This window comes from Chionomys nivalis, chromosome 26, assembly GCF_950005125.1.
Source record: "Chionomys nivalis chromosome 26, mChiNiv1.1, whole genome shotgun sequence".
In the NCBI taxonomy this organism is placed as follows: Eukaryota; Metazoa; Chordata; class Mammalia; order Rodentia; family Cricetidae; genus Chionomys; species Chionomys nivalis.
This window is the reverse complement of record NC_080111.1, coordinates 23,115,226-23,131,154: the sequence shown is the minus strand read 5'-3', so window position 1 is coordinate 23,131,154 and position 15,929 is coordinate 23,115,226. Positions and strand designations below refer to the sequence as shown.

The following is a 15,929-nucleotide window of genomic DNA, read 5'->3' as shown; positions in this document are numbered from 1 at the left end:
TTCATTGAGGACTCTAATTATTGCGATAATTTTGGAGTGGTAGCAGAGGTCACTGTGGTGTTTTGGGCATTCCTCTTCAGATAACCCTAAGAGAAATTTCTGTTGATCCTTGGCACTTTGTGATGCTCCCATGCACATGATTTCACTTTGCTGCCGATTATTTTGCTCTGACTTTTTCTTTGGGTATAGGTGAGCTTGAGGTCAATTTGAGGAGATGATTTAGCAATGTGTCAAGTGCTAGAGGAATATTTAAGTTACATTAATTTCAACTGTCTCTTTTTAAATTGTTTTCCGCTTACCCTAATTCTTCTGAAGTATGTATTTGTTAATTTAATTGAGATTATCTGTGTGAGGAGTTTCAGATCCTTCTGGGGAAGAAGCAAGTTAACTAAGTGAATTAAGTAAAAGTGAAGTTAACATAGAATAGATATAAAATCAAATAAACATGTCCCTTTCAAAGCACAGTTCAATAAAGAAAGGACCATAAATAATGTGTCCATTGTTACAGACGTACGTTTATAGCACAAATCCTCACCTGTAATCAATACTGTCAACCTTTCCTGACTAAACCAAAGATGACTATGCATGACTTCCTATTGGATAGAACAGCTAAGGCCTGGTAAAAACATTAGAATATTAATGATAGGAAAACAGGGGGTTTGCCTGGGAAAATAAGTGGCAAAATAAAAAGTGCTGAAGGGATATGGTTCACTTATTGTTATGATTCTGAGATAGTAAGTACATCTACTGACAAGCCTGCACTGCTTAGAGAGCCACAGCTGATACTGCTGTTGTGTGGATTGTTCTATTAAGGAGCAGCCGAAGCATTTGCAGCACTTAAGCTAACCCTTTAATTTTTAAATATAAATATCGCTTTGCAATTATTATGGAAAACATCTGCATAAGTAAAATAAAATGAAATTATTGGACTTGTTGCCTAAGATTGGTAGTGACACTCAGTTTTATGTAGCATAAATATTTTGGCAACCATTTCTCCTGAGGCCCTATGAATGAGTCACGATAAATAATCTCCAATTTTTTGTAACAGTAACAAGAAGAAAAAAATTATCTCATCATATGGGCATTTAAATAATAAAAATAAGGCAAATAGTTTAAATATTTCTCTTTAAACAAGCTTCAATACAGGAAAATAGCTAGCCTTTATTTATTAAACATACCATCCCTTTTAAAGCAAAACATTATGAATGGGATTTTATTAATTCAGTGACAAGTTTGACTTATTTTTTATACTCTGTTGTTCCCCTCACCATGAAAATGCAATTGAGTCAATTAAAAATTATAAAGGTGGAAATGGATAACATTGAAGGAATACAATTCAGAAAGGTTTAAAGGCTGTCCAAAGTGACCAAGGCAAAGATCAAACTCATGACTAGTGTTTGTCTCTGCAGATTCTTCATATAGGAAATCGGTTGCAATGCACATGCATGCTGTACTGTAATTATCATGTCTTAATAGGTAACCTGGGTGTTTTCTTCTTGTGATAGCATTGACCTTCTAGAGTCAGTAAACTTGGGGTTGCCTGAGGTTTTCATCAATAAAATGAAGGGAACGATAATTTAAAATATTGCAATGCAGTAGCTCATGAAAAAAATAAGTCACTGAAGATTAGTGTGTACATAATTTGCACGGGCTAATGCACACTCCAGTTCTTGCCATTTGCTTTGTCCAGCCTCCATCCACACTAACATGAGTGATCCTTATATCTTTTGGGTTCTATCGGGCTGTAGACAGAATGGGTCAGAGAAGAGTTTAAATGATCAGAATAAAAGATGATTGGTGAAACCATAAATAGCATCTGTTACAATTGCCAAATAAATAAGAACCTTTCATCTTTTAGAACTATAATGGGTCTGACAGAAGTGGAAGCCAGGTAGCAAGTAGAAGTTGATAGCTATCTTATATGTCAAGTAATGTGGTAACGAGCTCATCAAAAAGCAGGCACAAACCTCCACAGACCAACTTCACTCATGCAACTGCCTCATTGGTTCTCATCCCAATTCCACATTTTCAGCAAACAACCCTGGCTTTTCCTATTAAACTCTGGTAATGGTTCAGGCAAGGAACCTCACATAAGAATCTTTCACATAGCCATGCAGTGGTGGCGCACGCCTTTAATCCCAGCACTCGGGAGGCAGAGGCAGGTGGATCTCTGTGAGTTCGAGACCAGCCTGGTCTACAAGAGCTAGTTCCAGGACAGGCTCCAAAACCACAGAGAAACCCTGTCTCGAAAAACCAAAAAAAAAAAAAGAATCTTTCACATAGTTTGTTAATTTTCCAAGAAATTTAATTTCTTGAGTTTTGCATCTTACCGTTTTGGGCAACTCAATAGTATAAAAAGTGTTCTTGCTAATATGTGGCCATTCTTTGACCACATATCCATTTAAGATAAAGATTGTATTATGCATAGAAAATGGAAAATATCAGCAAATTATCAGACTACCTAGGGAAACTTTTACAGAGAACATTCCACTTAGCAGGGCTCACCTGAAACCATAGTTCTCTTTTATAAGGACTGAAGCACAACGGGAACTGATCTTTGCTCCCGGCATCTCAGATGATACTGAATCCTAAAACACCATCTTCTAATTTGTGAATGTTCAGTAAGTATGACTGTATGACTTTGAACTTAAACAATATTAACTGTGATTTTTCGTTTTCTTCTGGAACTCGAGGGCCTCTCTCTAGTCTCTCTTTAATTCCAGGTTGCCTCCTTTCCCAAAAAAATATCCGGTATTCCTTACTTAGGCCCAGTGGTTCAGTATCTCAAATGTGATGTATACCCCGGATAGTTGAATGTTTCCAGTATTGCCTGATTTAAACCAGAGATCTAAAGGAAATTCTACTCCAGAGAGTTCTGAGCACACAAGACTGCAGAAGAGAGACCAGATAAAGAACACACTCTTTTTCACTCTGTTGTTTTTGTTTTGTTTATTTGAAACAAATCTCACTTAGTAACCCAAGCATGCTTTGAACTCTCAACCCTTATTCTTAATAGCGCAGAAATGAGATTTTATCATGTTGGAAAATGTTGGATGTTTTTCACACTTCCCTTGACTGCTTGTGTTTTAGTGTCCTATTCAGCAAGATTCCACACACTCTACGTGCAGTTTTGGGATTAACTGTGCGGACGAGTTCCTCTACTCACTGTTTCCCAAGGAGACCTCAGCCATTCTTCCATACTCAGCCTTATCTTAGGGCCAATATTCCTCCTCATTCTCAAAAGCTCTCATATATCAATTTCCAAGCCCTAAGTACTAAACCAACTTATGAAATTAAAGATCCTGCCTCCACCAAGAATATATACACATGAGACTTTGCCAGATTCTGATTTCTTAAATTTAATATATATGTTCCAAAGATATTGTTTGTAATTCCTAACCCAGACATGAATGCCCGAAGATAGCCTGAATCACAATAGTGGAAAGCAGATCCCAAATGATTTTCATGAGTAATCATAGCTGTGATTATGAACTTGATTGTTGCCAGGGTTTTTCAGTTTGATTTTGGATATGATTTTCAATACCAGTTTTAAGTGGTTTTCCTGAGTTGGTATCTATTAGAACTAAATAGATGCACTTGTGAGTGCTTTATGTAGGTATTACATCTGCTTACACAAAGGAAGCTTTAAAATGAACTTTTAACATTGCATTATATCATAACTATTGTTCATGATTTTGTCCATTTTTTAAAATCAGAGGAAAATGTGCCTTACACTCCAAGTTATATTTAAATATTCAGATTAATAAATTAATAAACATGTGAATGCTCACACATTAAAATATATTATGACTATACAGTTAGTTACTCTCTTGTGTATGTGGTTATTGCTTCCACAGTTCCAATATGGACATACAGGTTTTTAAAGTGTTATACCTATCCTGGACATACCAGGACTTTTCTCATTATTCCTCAAACAAATTGTTTATTATTATTATTATTATTATTATTATTACAGCTTAATAACTTCACAAAGCATTTACTTTACATTGGGTATGAAAAAAATCTAGGGATGACTCAAAGAATAAGGAATAATGTGCTTAAGGTTATAACTAAACACTGTCCTGTTTTATAGAAAGGACCTGGGTATCATCACAGTACTGGAAGACGCAGGACAAAGTCCACATGGATACTGGACATTTCTAATCTTCTCTGAATAGTTCAATTTAAGGCCTCACATGTATGAAGCAAACATAAAATCCTGTCTTTGAGAAGAGTGTTAATATATTCTCATGTACTTAGTATAGACCTCTGTTTGCATTGTAGAACTCTTGGACCTGAACAGGACATCCATATTTCAAAGTCCCCTGGGATTTCTTGATCTCCACACAATGCTGCTGGATGAGTACCAAGAGCGGCTCTTCGTGGGTGGCAGGGACCTTGTCTATTCCCTGAACTTGGAACGAATCAGTGATAACTACAGAGAGGTATGGAAACATCATCATAAAGAGGGGCCGTATTGCAAGATTGTTTCCTGACATTTTTCCTGTTGCATCTATCGCTTTCAAATTTGGAAAGATTACTTAATTGAAATAGTCATCATTATAAAGGAAACAATTTTGGGGAAAAATTTAAAGCATTGTGTATGAACTTTTCTAGCTTGTCACTGATACCAAGATTTGCAGAGAGACACTTTGCTTGTGATTTGATGTTCTTACCTTGGTCACCACACCCACCCGCTGTGTGGAGACCTGAGTTAGAGGGTCCTGGATTAACAGCCATGCCTCTGGGCTGTATTGTTCCAGCATCCAAATCTGGACCTGTAATATCAGCATAACTGCTTCATGTACTTTTCTTGGTAATATTATTAGCTGTGATGGATGCTCCCCAAGCTTGCTGGAAAGCGCATTATTAAAGTAAAAGCAGTGTTGAAAATGGTTGATGATGAGAAGGAAAGGGGTGTATACAAGACAGAACTGGATTACGTTCCTCAGAGTCATATCAATTTTACATGAAATAGGAAGAAATTTAGATTGTAGATTTGTGGCATTGTGTAGGTATGAAAAAATGTACTTTGTGCTTTATTTTGATGGTCATCAAAATGAGCCAAAATTCCTATTTTCAAATTCAAAATTCTTTAAAAATATGACAAAAACCAGCATTGCTCAGTCTTTGCCAAATCCTAATCTGTAGAGGGAATAGTTTAGAAATGTTTTTCTGTTTCTTCTGGTTCTTGCTGTTTTATTTTCATGTAAAATTCATGCACAAGAGCTGAGCTAGAGCCTAGTAGGGTGCATGTAATTAGCACTCACAAGGTCCCTGCTTCCGTCACAGCCATCCTCACTCTCCTGCAAATAAGAAAGTCAGCATCCATGTACCACTTGCTGCCCATGCATAGACGCGTGTTTGGATTTGTGTCGCATCTGCTAACTTTAGGGAAGATATTGCATCTACCGCTTTCAAATTTGGAAGGAATTTAATTGAAATAAAGTCGTCACTATAACTGATTTTAGTTAAACAATGTTGGTTTTCATATTTGCAGGGAAACAAGGGAGAGAAAGAAGGGAAGGGGTGATTGAACCAATGACTTTATGCATGATACACACAAACACACATATAGATACATATAGATATGTAAATACAGCCTGCTCAATCCATATAAAGTTACTCTTATGTATATTACTTCAGAGGTGACTACTTCTGTTGGATAACCAATGGGCTTCATTTGGCTTCAAATAGCACATTGACATCTCTCTTCTAGTGATTTTCTACATGAATGCAGATATATGTATGTGATCACCAGTTAAGGTCTATGGATTATTCCCTCACTAATTGGATGGCCTCTTTCACATCTAAAACATGTCAATTTACTCAGCTTTTCTGTGATGGAATAGGTAACCTAGAGGCAAATAAATAAATAAATAAATAAATTAATTAATTAGACCACATAATAATGTACCTGTTAATATCTAAGCACCAACAGACAAGCAACTCAAGAAACCCTGCCCCCAGCTTCTGAACAATTTGCCACTGGTAGGTTCCGAGAGAGAAGGACTCAATGACTTCAGTTGGGTACCCCCTGTGACCCTGTCAGGCCCCAATGGAATTCCGGGCCCGTATGTGGCCCTTGATAGTCTCAAAAGTCACAAAGGCAAACCAAGTGTCATTAATCTTGGAAAAGGGGTATTAGAGATCACAAGAGAGGACTTGACGGTGACAAGGTGACTAGCGGAAAGCATTAGAATACATTTTTTTCATGTACGAGATCGTGAAAAACAAAATTAATCAATATGTTATTAAGCCAGATCAATCCCTGTTAACGTTGCTAGCATGTGGCCTGAGGGGACAGCACAGCAGGGGAAAGCTCTTGCTGCGCATGTCTGAAAATGTGGACTCAGTCTCTGATGCACCTAATCTAAAAAGAGAACTGAATCCCAAAGCTGATCTCAAACTCCAGGCACACTATGTGACACACCCCCTACCCATCATAAGATAAAATATTTTTTAAAAAAGAAAATAAAATTTCTAATTTAAAAGATGTTTTCTGAAATCTAGCCTCTGGGAATGTGAGTGATATTTGCGTTCCAGACAGGGTTCTTACACTGTAATCTTTGGACTGGATCTGTCATCTCATAGAAAGGTCCTGGACATTATGACCAGCCTCCTAGGGGAAACAGTCACGCAACCATTTTCCTGAGCTGTTGTCTCCTCTGGGGACGGAGAGATCAAGATGCGGCAGCCCTTCAGGTTCCCGTTCAGCATAGGGAAAATTAGATCTCCTGCCTATTCCTCGTTTATTGTTTTGCCCTAATTGTACCCTCAGGCCTTTAATGCCAGAAGATGAGATTTCATGGAAGAATGATCCCTAAAAATAATATAAGAGTAGGGGACCCAGAGCATGGTGGGGTTTTATGAGCTAACTCTGAGGGAGCAATAGAGAAGCATGAGACTATTGATCTTCAGGGTGTGTCTAGCCAGGATGCCAATGAAAGTAACTTACAACATTATTAGACTATCTTCTCTGTACTGTTGATTTTGTGAGGCCCAACGTTTATACGTTCTTGGGAGCTTTTTCAATGTAACTAATTCAAACATAAATATCAATATTACATAGGCTCCTGTCAGGTCCGCTGCAGGGGCAGATCCCATGGAATTGTGCTATGGTTTATGACTACTTGACTTTAAGGTAGCATATTCCACTTACGTTTCTTCATCTGCCCTTGTTCTGCCTGTTCCACCCAAATAATTAGCAATCCAACTCCCAGCAACCCAATAAGTCCTACTGGATTGTGTCTACTTATAATAGTATGAGAGGGAGGGATGCTTCACTGGCTGTCTGTTTAAAATGAGTGGGCTTCACATGAGGTGAGTTCTCTAGTGGTCTCACTTCTGAAATCTAAGTGATCTGGGCAAGCTCTCCCACTGAGTTTCCATCTGGATACATGTTTGCACGTGTATGTTCAGTGTTTTCTGCTTTTTTTTCTCTACCCTTGGTGTGTCAGCATGTAGATAATGCCTTCTGATGGGTATCTTGATTAAATCTGGTAGGGAGGGTGGTTTAGGATGTATTTTAAGATGCAGAACTCAACTCCTGGTTTTTATCCAGCAGATACCAATAGCGTGTGTGGTGGTTTGAATGACAAGTGTTCTCCATAAGCTTGAACATGTGGGCACTTGGTCCCCAGCTAGCACAGCTGTTCGGGAAGGATTAGGAGAAGGAAACTTCCTGAGGAAGTGAGTCACTGGGTGACTCTGAGAACATGTGTCTTAGTTAGGGTTTCTATTCTTGTGAAGAGCCATCATGACCTCATAAACTCTTAGAAAAGAAAGCATGTAATTGGGACTGGCTTACAGTTCAGAGGTTTAGTTCATTATTGCCAAGGCAGTACACAGAAGCATGAAGATCAACATGGTGCTGGAGAAGAAACTGAGAGTTCAGTATCCAGATCTCCAGGCAGCAGAAAGAGAATGCCACACTGGGCCTGGCTTGATTATCTGAGATCCTAAAGCCCACTTACTCCAGTCACAGACTTTTTCCAACAAAGACACTTCTGCTCCAACAAGGCCACATATCCCAGTAGTGCCACTCCCTATGGGTCTATGGGAACCGTTTTTATCCATACTACCACATTCCACTTTCAGTTCTCTCTCTCTCTCTCTCTCTCTCTCTCTCTCTCTCTCTCTCTCTCTCTCTCTCCTTCCTCTCTGTTTCCTGCTTGCACTGAAGATGTGATCTCTCAGTTTCTTGCTCAGGACACCATATCTGCCTGCTGGTATGACTTCTCACCATGATGGATTCTTATCATTCTGGAACTGTAAACATAAATGTATCTTCTTTTTAAAAGCTGCTTTTGATCATGGTGCTTTATGACAACAGAAAATAGTTATGGTAGTATACAAATAATCACCAATGTCTTGATAATAAATGTCTCTGGATATTTTCTTTTTTTATTTTTATTTTTTTGGTTTTTTGAGACAGGGTTTCTCTGTGGTTTTGGAGCCTGTCCTGGAACTAGCTCTTGTAGACCAGGCTGGTCTCGAACTCACAGAGATCCACCTGCCTCTGCCTCCCAAGTGCTGAGATTAAAGGCGTGCGCCACCACCGCCCGGCTCCGGATATTTTCTTATTCCCCAGGAGAAAGCATCACTCTAAGTCAATCTTCTCATCTATATTCAGGATTAGACCCTCCCATTAACACCACCACCATCCACCACCACCACTACCACCACCATCACGACCACCATCACTATCACCACCACCACTACCACCACCACCACCATCACCACAAAAACCACCACCATCATCATCACCACCATCACCACCATCACCACCACCATCACTATCACCACCATCACCACCACCACCACCATCACCACCACCACCACCACCACCATCACCACCATCACCACCACCATCACCACCACCATCATTATCACCACCATCACCACCACCACTACCACCACCACCCAGCCTACCTGTGGATCTACCTATTACACACATCCTTTCTTCTGTTTTGTTCATCAAGTACTTTGGAAAATATAGTCAAAGCCTATTTTTATGATCATATTTTACTTTTTCATTTTTTAGTTTAAGATGTAAATCAGTAACTCAAATACCTTAGAGCAGTGGTTCTCAGCCTTCCTAATGCTGCGACCCTTTAATACAGTTCCTCATGTTTTAGGGATCCCAACCATAAGATTATTCTTGATACTACTTCATAACTGTAATTTTGCTACTGTTATGAATCATGACACAAATATGCTATTCAGGATATCTGATATACGACCCCTATGAAAGGGATGTTCAACCCCCAAATGGGTCATGGCCCAAAGATTGAGAATCATTGCCTTAGATAATACAATAATAAGAATCATTAACCACCTCAAGATGAGGGTATCACCAATCCTTTTATGAGGGTGACTATATTTGTCTTCTTTTTACTTTATGCATCTTCTGCTAAGAGAAGACAATTTTCCTTGTTTTCAGTTTTCAAAGTGATTTTATCATATACTCTCTATACAGTGTATCAATTAGTGTAGATAACTGGCTGTGAAAAATGACATACAATAATATATTATAATTTCCAATTGTTTTAATTTTTATTTAATGTTATTTGTAGATTTAATTCTATTCCTCTTTTGTGTTGGATCCTTGCTGTTAGAGAAGGAACGGCTACCAGGGGTCATAGCTCTGATTTGAGAAGCTCAAATGTTGACTCTTCATTTATAATGCTGTGTGAATCTCTTTACTTCCCTGAGCCTCTGTAACATACTCGTAAGAGGCAAATATTAGTCCTCTTGCGTATACAAGATTTGTTAATTTTGGTGAAAGACCATGTGAGGTTTTCAGCTACTCAATTAATAACTTGTGTAAGTTCTTGTTATTCTCTTTGGGTCTGAGGAATGTTTTCCATTATATAAATAGAGTATACTTTATCATTCCATGTCACATGATACTGGGTGGATTCTGGTATTGGGCTTACTAGTGCTTCTAAGGTTATTCTAGAACGCCTCCTCTGCTACACAAACACAGAAGTGCTCCCAAAGAATACACGCAGAAGTAGAATCATTAACTTAATGATACCCGAGTGGCATTTATAAAAGATGGGACCCCAGAAAACCTTGCCAATTCTTCCTCCACCATGAGATAGCTGCCAATTGTTTGCAAACTCACCTCATTTCCCCATTTGTCTTCACAGTCCACGTATTTATTAATACTTTTCTTTTTTCTTTCCTTTTGTCTTTTTCTTTTTCTCTCTCATTATTTTATTTTATTTTTGGTTTTCCAAGGCAGAGTTTCTCCGTTTAACAGTCCTAACTGTCCTGAAACTAGCTCTGTAGATCAAACTGGCTTCAAACTCAGAGAGATCTGTCTGCCTTGTGAGTGTTGGGATTAAAAGCGTGTGCCACCACCACCCAGCTTCAACACTTTCCTTGATTCATGTATCTCTTCAAGAGTACATTAATAACTTTGGAGCTGTAATTTCCATTTTAATCATTTAAATTCATTTTATTGTAATTTTAACAACAATATTATGGACCACAAACTGTAAAACTTAGAATATGTAGTAGGAAAATAAAATAACATTTAATAATATCAAATGTGATAAGCATTACAAGGAAAATAAAGCAGTTCTGGGGGGAAAAGAAAAGAGGATGGCAAGGAGAGCGGAATAGTCAGCAAACTCTTTTCTTAGAATAAAACTTGATTACACACTGATTTCAAGCTCTGTAAGCAGCTGTGACTGACTGGTGGTTGCTGTACTAGGCTGTGGAGCCAGAGAATAAAGTCAGAGTACGTGGGCAAGGTTGATTTGGAAAATCAGATCATTGAAACAGCTAAGGATTAGGCAGCGGTTGGCCAGTGTGATGGGTGATGAGTCACGGTTATGAAGAGAAAGACAGGAGTGTAAAGCAGAGATTTCCCAGTAAGAAGGGGGAACCCTGAAGGATGATGGGACATGACTACAAGAGAGGAGCAAGTGGATGGGGGCAATTAATAGGAACCTCTGAGTAGAGCTTTCTTCTCACTTCTGTGTCTTAAGATTTTATTGGGAAAAGTTTTGAAAATTTAGACAAGAAGAGGTAAAAAAAAAAAAATAACGAAGACATCTTCACCAGAGTAAAAAGGACATCATCAGTAGAGATGGCTGATGGGAGCCCGTGGTCTCAAGGGGTGGCCAGGTTTTAATTAGAGAAGTAAAGGTGAAGTTAGGAGGAATTTTGTTAGTGGTGTTCTGGAAGATTTAACACAAGGATTTGAGGCATTTAGAAGGGTGAGGTCAAATTAAGGGCTGTACAAAGACCTATAGGATGTGCTTCTAAGTATTGGTTATTGACCCCGGGTAAGGGTCAGTGCTGCCCTTGGTGACTATAGCCAGCAGTCAACAGGCATGTGTCACGATGGATTAGCCTCACTGATCTCTCGGGGAAGAGAGTGAATACTAACCTTCATTTAGCACATTGAAACCATCAACCTCCTTGTCAGTGGCCAACCTAACATCTCAGTGAGGCTCTGTCTCCCTCATTCCTTGTTACCTAGAACTGCCCCCTCTTCTTCTATAAGATGACACTTCTTTTGTATGTGATATGAAGCATTCTTTTCTGGTCTTTTATCACAATTGGTTATTTTCTATTTTTCTTTATACCTTTTTATACCCCCTCTCTACAAAAAGCAAAAAATCTTCTTTGGATAAGAGTTCTTCATGTTTTTGGGTCCTACAACCATCTGTCATATGTTGAAAGCCTTGTAATAATTACAGGTATAAAAATTATCACATAGACTACAAAGAAAAATGATAAAATAAGATTAACGGAATATAAGGCATTCTGAGATTTCTGAGTAAACTTGGGGTGATTTTCTTCAGGATCTACTGTTGCCAAAGGGAAGGCAATGTTGATGTGGGATTTCTTTCTGTATACTGTGAATACCATTGGTTAATAAAGAAACTGGCTTGGCCTGGTTGGGTAAAACAGAGCTAGGCCAGGAAAACTAAACTGAATGCTAGGAGAAAGAAGGGCGGAGTCAGGGACAAGACATTTAGCCCCTCCGGAGACAGATGTTGGGAACTTTACCCTGTAAATGGCAATACACAGATTACTAGAAATGAGTTAAATTAAGATGTAAGAGTTAGCCATTAAGAAGCTAGAGCTAATGGGCCAAACAGTGTTTTAAATAATAAAGTTTCTGTGTGGTTATTTTCGATCTGAGCTGCCAGAAGACCAGGAAACAAACAAGAGGCCTTGTCACCCACACAATGTGACTGAGACTGGCTCCCAAAGAAAACTGGCTATTCTGATGTGGAAATCAATCTTATAGTCAATGTCAGTGTGGCTAGAGTGTTCTCCACACGAGCAGAGTGTAGTTAGAATGGGAGTTCCCTTGTGTTTACTTCTGCAGCGGCACACTGAATGAATGGAAGGAAGAAGAGACCAGAGATGGGAAGCTAGGAAGGAGCAGTTCCTAGACAGCATCACATCTAGGAACTCTGCTCTGCCCATGTCCCTCCTTCCCCATCCCCGTAATTACTACCCTCATCTCCTCCACTGGTTTTCAGGGTACCACCAGGCCTCCTGGCTGCATCTTTTGTAAGGCGGTAACTTCCTTTAGTTCTTGCTTGTCTTGCTGAGCTGCTATTTAGATTGCCAGTGTTGATGAAAGCGGAAAGAACTTAAAGGAGCTGTACTACCTTTCCTTCCTTAGCACAGAGCTGACAGCCCCAGGAGGCAACATCCAAACTCAGGTAACAGGTGGGTTATCTGCCTTTTGCCCTTACCTCCTGTTGAAGTCTGGGCCTGGAAGACAATTTCTGTGAATTCCCACAAAACAAACACCCTCTGGATTACAACTTTAGTTTAAAGCATAAAATCTCATGTTTTTCTTTCCTGTGAAACATCAGAAATGGATATTTTCTTTATACAAGCTATATTTTATGATGGCCATAATTTATTTATTTATCAATAATTCTTTAGTTAAGGGAACTTTGGTAGCATATTTTCTTCTCTAAGTTTCTAAATTTGAGCTTATTTTATCATTTTGAGCTAAAACCACATCACTTAATTTGGATTTCTGAAGCTACGACTGCCATTAGAAAAGTCTTTTTAGAAAACTATACACTATTTCCTCATTCTTTCAAGGTCAAAAGAAATACTGTAGTTTAGAATTTAGTTTTTGATTGAGTGGAGGAAAAACATTAAAATATAATTTGCATATAAATTTTAGGGCTAATTCACATTAATGATAGCAATTGAGAAAGTTTCGGACGTAAGAGGGCATTTATCAGGTCATTGATGTTGGCATAGTGTATGAGTTCTGTTGGAGTGTAAATGCTTTGGCGAACAAGCCTTTCAACTATTGATTTTTATCTCGAGTCTAAAAGATCATAATTCTGACTTATAAACAGCTTGGATAATGACAGGCATTATAATGCGGCACAAAGTCATAAACCCTAAGAGTGATAATGTCTGTGAGGTTAAGGACTAACATTTATTAGCCATTATAATTATTTTAATGTGTTATAGTCAAATTATTTTCTTGCCTTTAATGATATTTATAACATGTATAATTTAAGTTTATACTAATGGTTCTATTATTATGTATGAATTCAAAACAGAAAATAAAATCAAATTATAATGCATTTATCATTAGAATACTGGAAATCTGAGGATTGTATTACATGAAAATATAGTAGTGTCATAGCTGTGTGATTGCAATCTATGGAGATATTTTATGCTAGCTGTATTGTTTCATTTATTTTTCAGTAAAAAAGGACATCTTTAAACAGTTAACTTATCCCATTTTTGTTAATTTGTTTTTTGGTCCACTAAATCTGAGTGTCTTACAACAGCAAGTTGTTGTATCCTTAATCCTGGTATAATTATGAATCTCACTAGGGAGCACTGAAAAATGACTCAGTAATTCAGTTTATATTTTATCTTGTTTTCCTCCTTTGAGCTGTGCAGGACAGTAAATGGTTGTTAAGGTGCAGTGGAGTAACTGGATTATACAGCAGGGGGATTGCGATGAAACGATGTGTATTTAACCTTTTGCTTTTGTGCTTCTTTTTAGTACAGAGAATTGGGAAGCAGAATGACACCCTGTTGTTTAACTGCCTTTAAAAATGTTTGTGCAGAACAAATAACTTAGTTTTATGGCTTCTTTGGATGCTAAACTGTGCAGCAGAATCCAAAGCCATCCTGACTGCCAACACAAATGAAGGGGATGACTTTCCTTACTACCTTGGCAGAGCATTTACACATGATGACTTTAGAAATACAACTTTCTATTTTCATCGAAGTCGTTCTGTTTTATAATTGTCGCCCAAGTTGACTTCTGGCTACAGTCGTGAGCATGTGAAGCTATTAAAACAAGCAAACAAAAACCTCTAAGCAAAACCAGAACAACAGAACTTTAAGGAAAATTTCCCCATGCATCAGACTTTGCTTTAGCGTTTATAGGCCACTTCCATCACCCTTTTCCAATTAGAGTGGTTTGACCAGTTTCTTTTTGCCTTACAAAAGTGATTGCAGTGATCCTGCCAATCTTTGAAAGCTTAGGCCATTGCAATTGTGATAAAGTATTTTTTCCCTGATAAAACTGAAAAACTTTCCATCTCATTTGACCTTGGGTGAGGCATTTGCATGTCTGTGAACTGTATCTCTTAGAGCTTATAATTAGTTGTTTAGCTGAATTGTCTTTATAAAAAATGTGATAAAGACACCAATCATCAGATACTGAATAAACAGACTGTCTAAACCAGGGGTCCCACTGACATTGACTGGCTTTGTCCCTTCTATTCTAATAAGAGAGCTAAAATTAAATATATAACTCATTGTGGTGTCTGTACAAACAAGAACACCATGGGAGATTAAAATAGGAGAAATATTACCTAGTGAAAACATACGGAAAGGTTTTGCTGAGAATCACTTTGCAAAACATGATTGCAAGATTAGATCGTCAGCTTTAGATAAATTGCTCTTCTTAGCTTTGCTCTAGGACCAATGGAAAATTTTAGAAAAGGTGTTTATTTTCATCCCGATCACAGATCACATAATACACTCTGTTTTGTTTGATCCAAAGGCCTGAGGTTTTACATGATATCCAAGGCAAGTTAGCTGGTATGGTTTCTTAGACTCTGTCAGAAAGCAATACCCTCCTGGGCCAGAGAGAAAGGAGTCTTGTTATTCTGAACAGCAGGCAGCAAGAGCCCCAGGCTAAGTTTTGAAGGGGAGATGCATAGAAGCCTCAGTAGACATAGCTAGATGTGCATGTTTTCTATCTGAGGAATCTCTAGCTCAGAAAACCTTCTGTGATTAGAGGGCGGGGCGGGGCGGGGGGGGGGGTCTGTCAGCAGAAATGTCTAACCTCTGCCCATGGAGACCTTGTCTTTATTTTCCTGATCAGTGAACAAATTTCCCTTTTACCTTGCATAAATTGTGCGTGTGTCTTTTCTAGCTATTTGAAAAGATAGTCTGGAATAAAAGCCATCAGAACATAAGGAGAAATGCTTGGAGATTTACCACCAAAACTGTGTTTGGAAATAATCATTATGAAACAATAAGAGAATATTTGGTATGGAGTTCTCAGAATACAGTTTAAAGAAATCATCATTTTATAACAAAAACAAAGTGAATAAGGAAGGAAGGTAACATTTTAAAGATTCCATCTTATAAGTATGCTAAGGGTTGAAGACATTCTTCTGAGTTATTGATGATCTGTACTCTAATTTGTTCCTAACAGTAAATGAAGTCATGAAATTATAGAATCCTTAAGTGAGTTTTATTTTATTTAATATGTATATATGCATATATGTATATGAAGCCTACTTTAACACATGAATTTAAATAAGTTATAAATCCATAGTAAAGACATAATTCTCAACTTGGTGGAATAAGTTTTACAAATCTTTGTAGAAAATTTCTCAGGGCATAGAGTTTTTTTTAAAAAAAATAAATCTAAATACTAAATCAGA

General features: G+C 38.0%; 1 protein-coding gene across 1 annotated transcript in view; it reads left to right on the top strand.

The window, feature by feature from the left end:
• Positions 1-15,929, top strand: part of Sema3e (semaphorin 3E) — a 228,093-nt gene that overhangs the window by 126,431 nt on the left and 85,733 nt on the right. Inside the window, exon 2 of the mRNA XM_057758657.1 lies at positions 4,285-4,445. Coding sequence (XP_057614640.1) covers positions 4,285-4,445 — 161 coding nt within the window. The remainder of the gene's footprint in view (positions 1-4,284; positions 4,446-15,929) is intronic.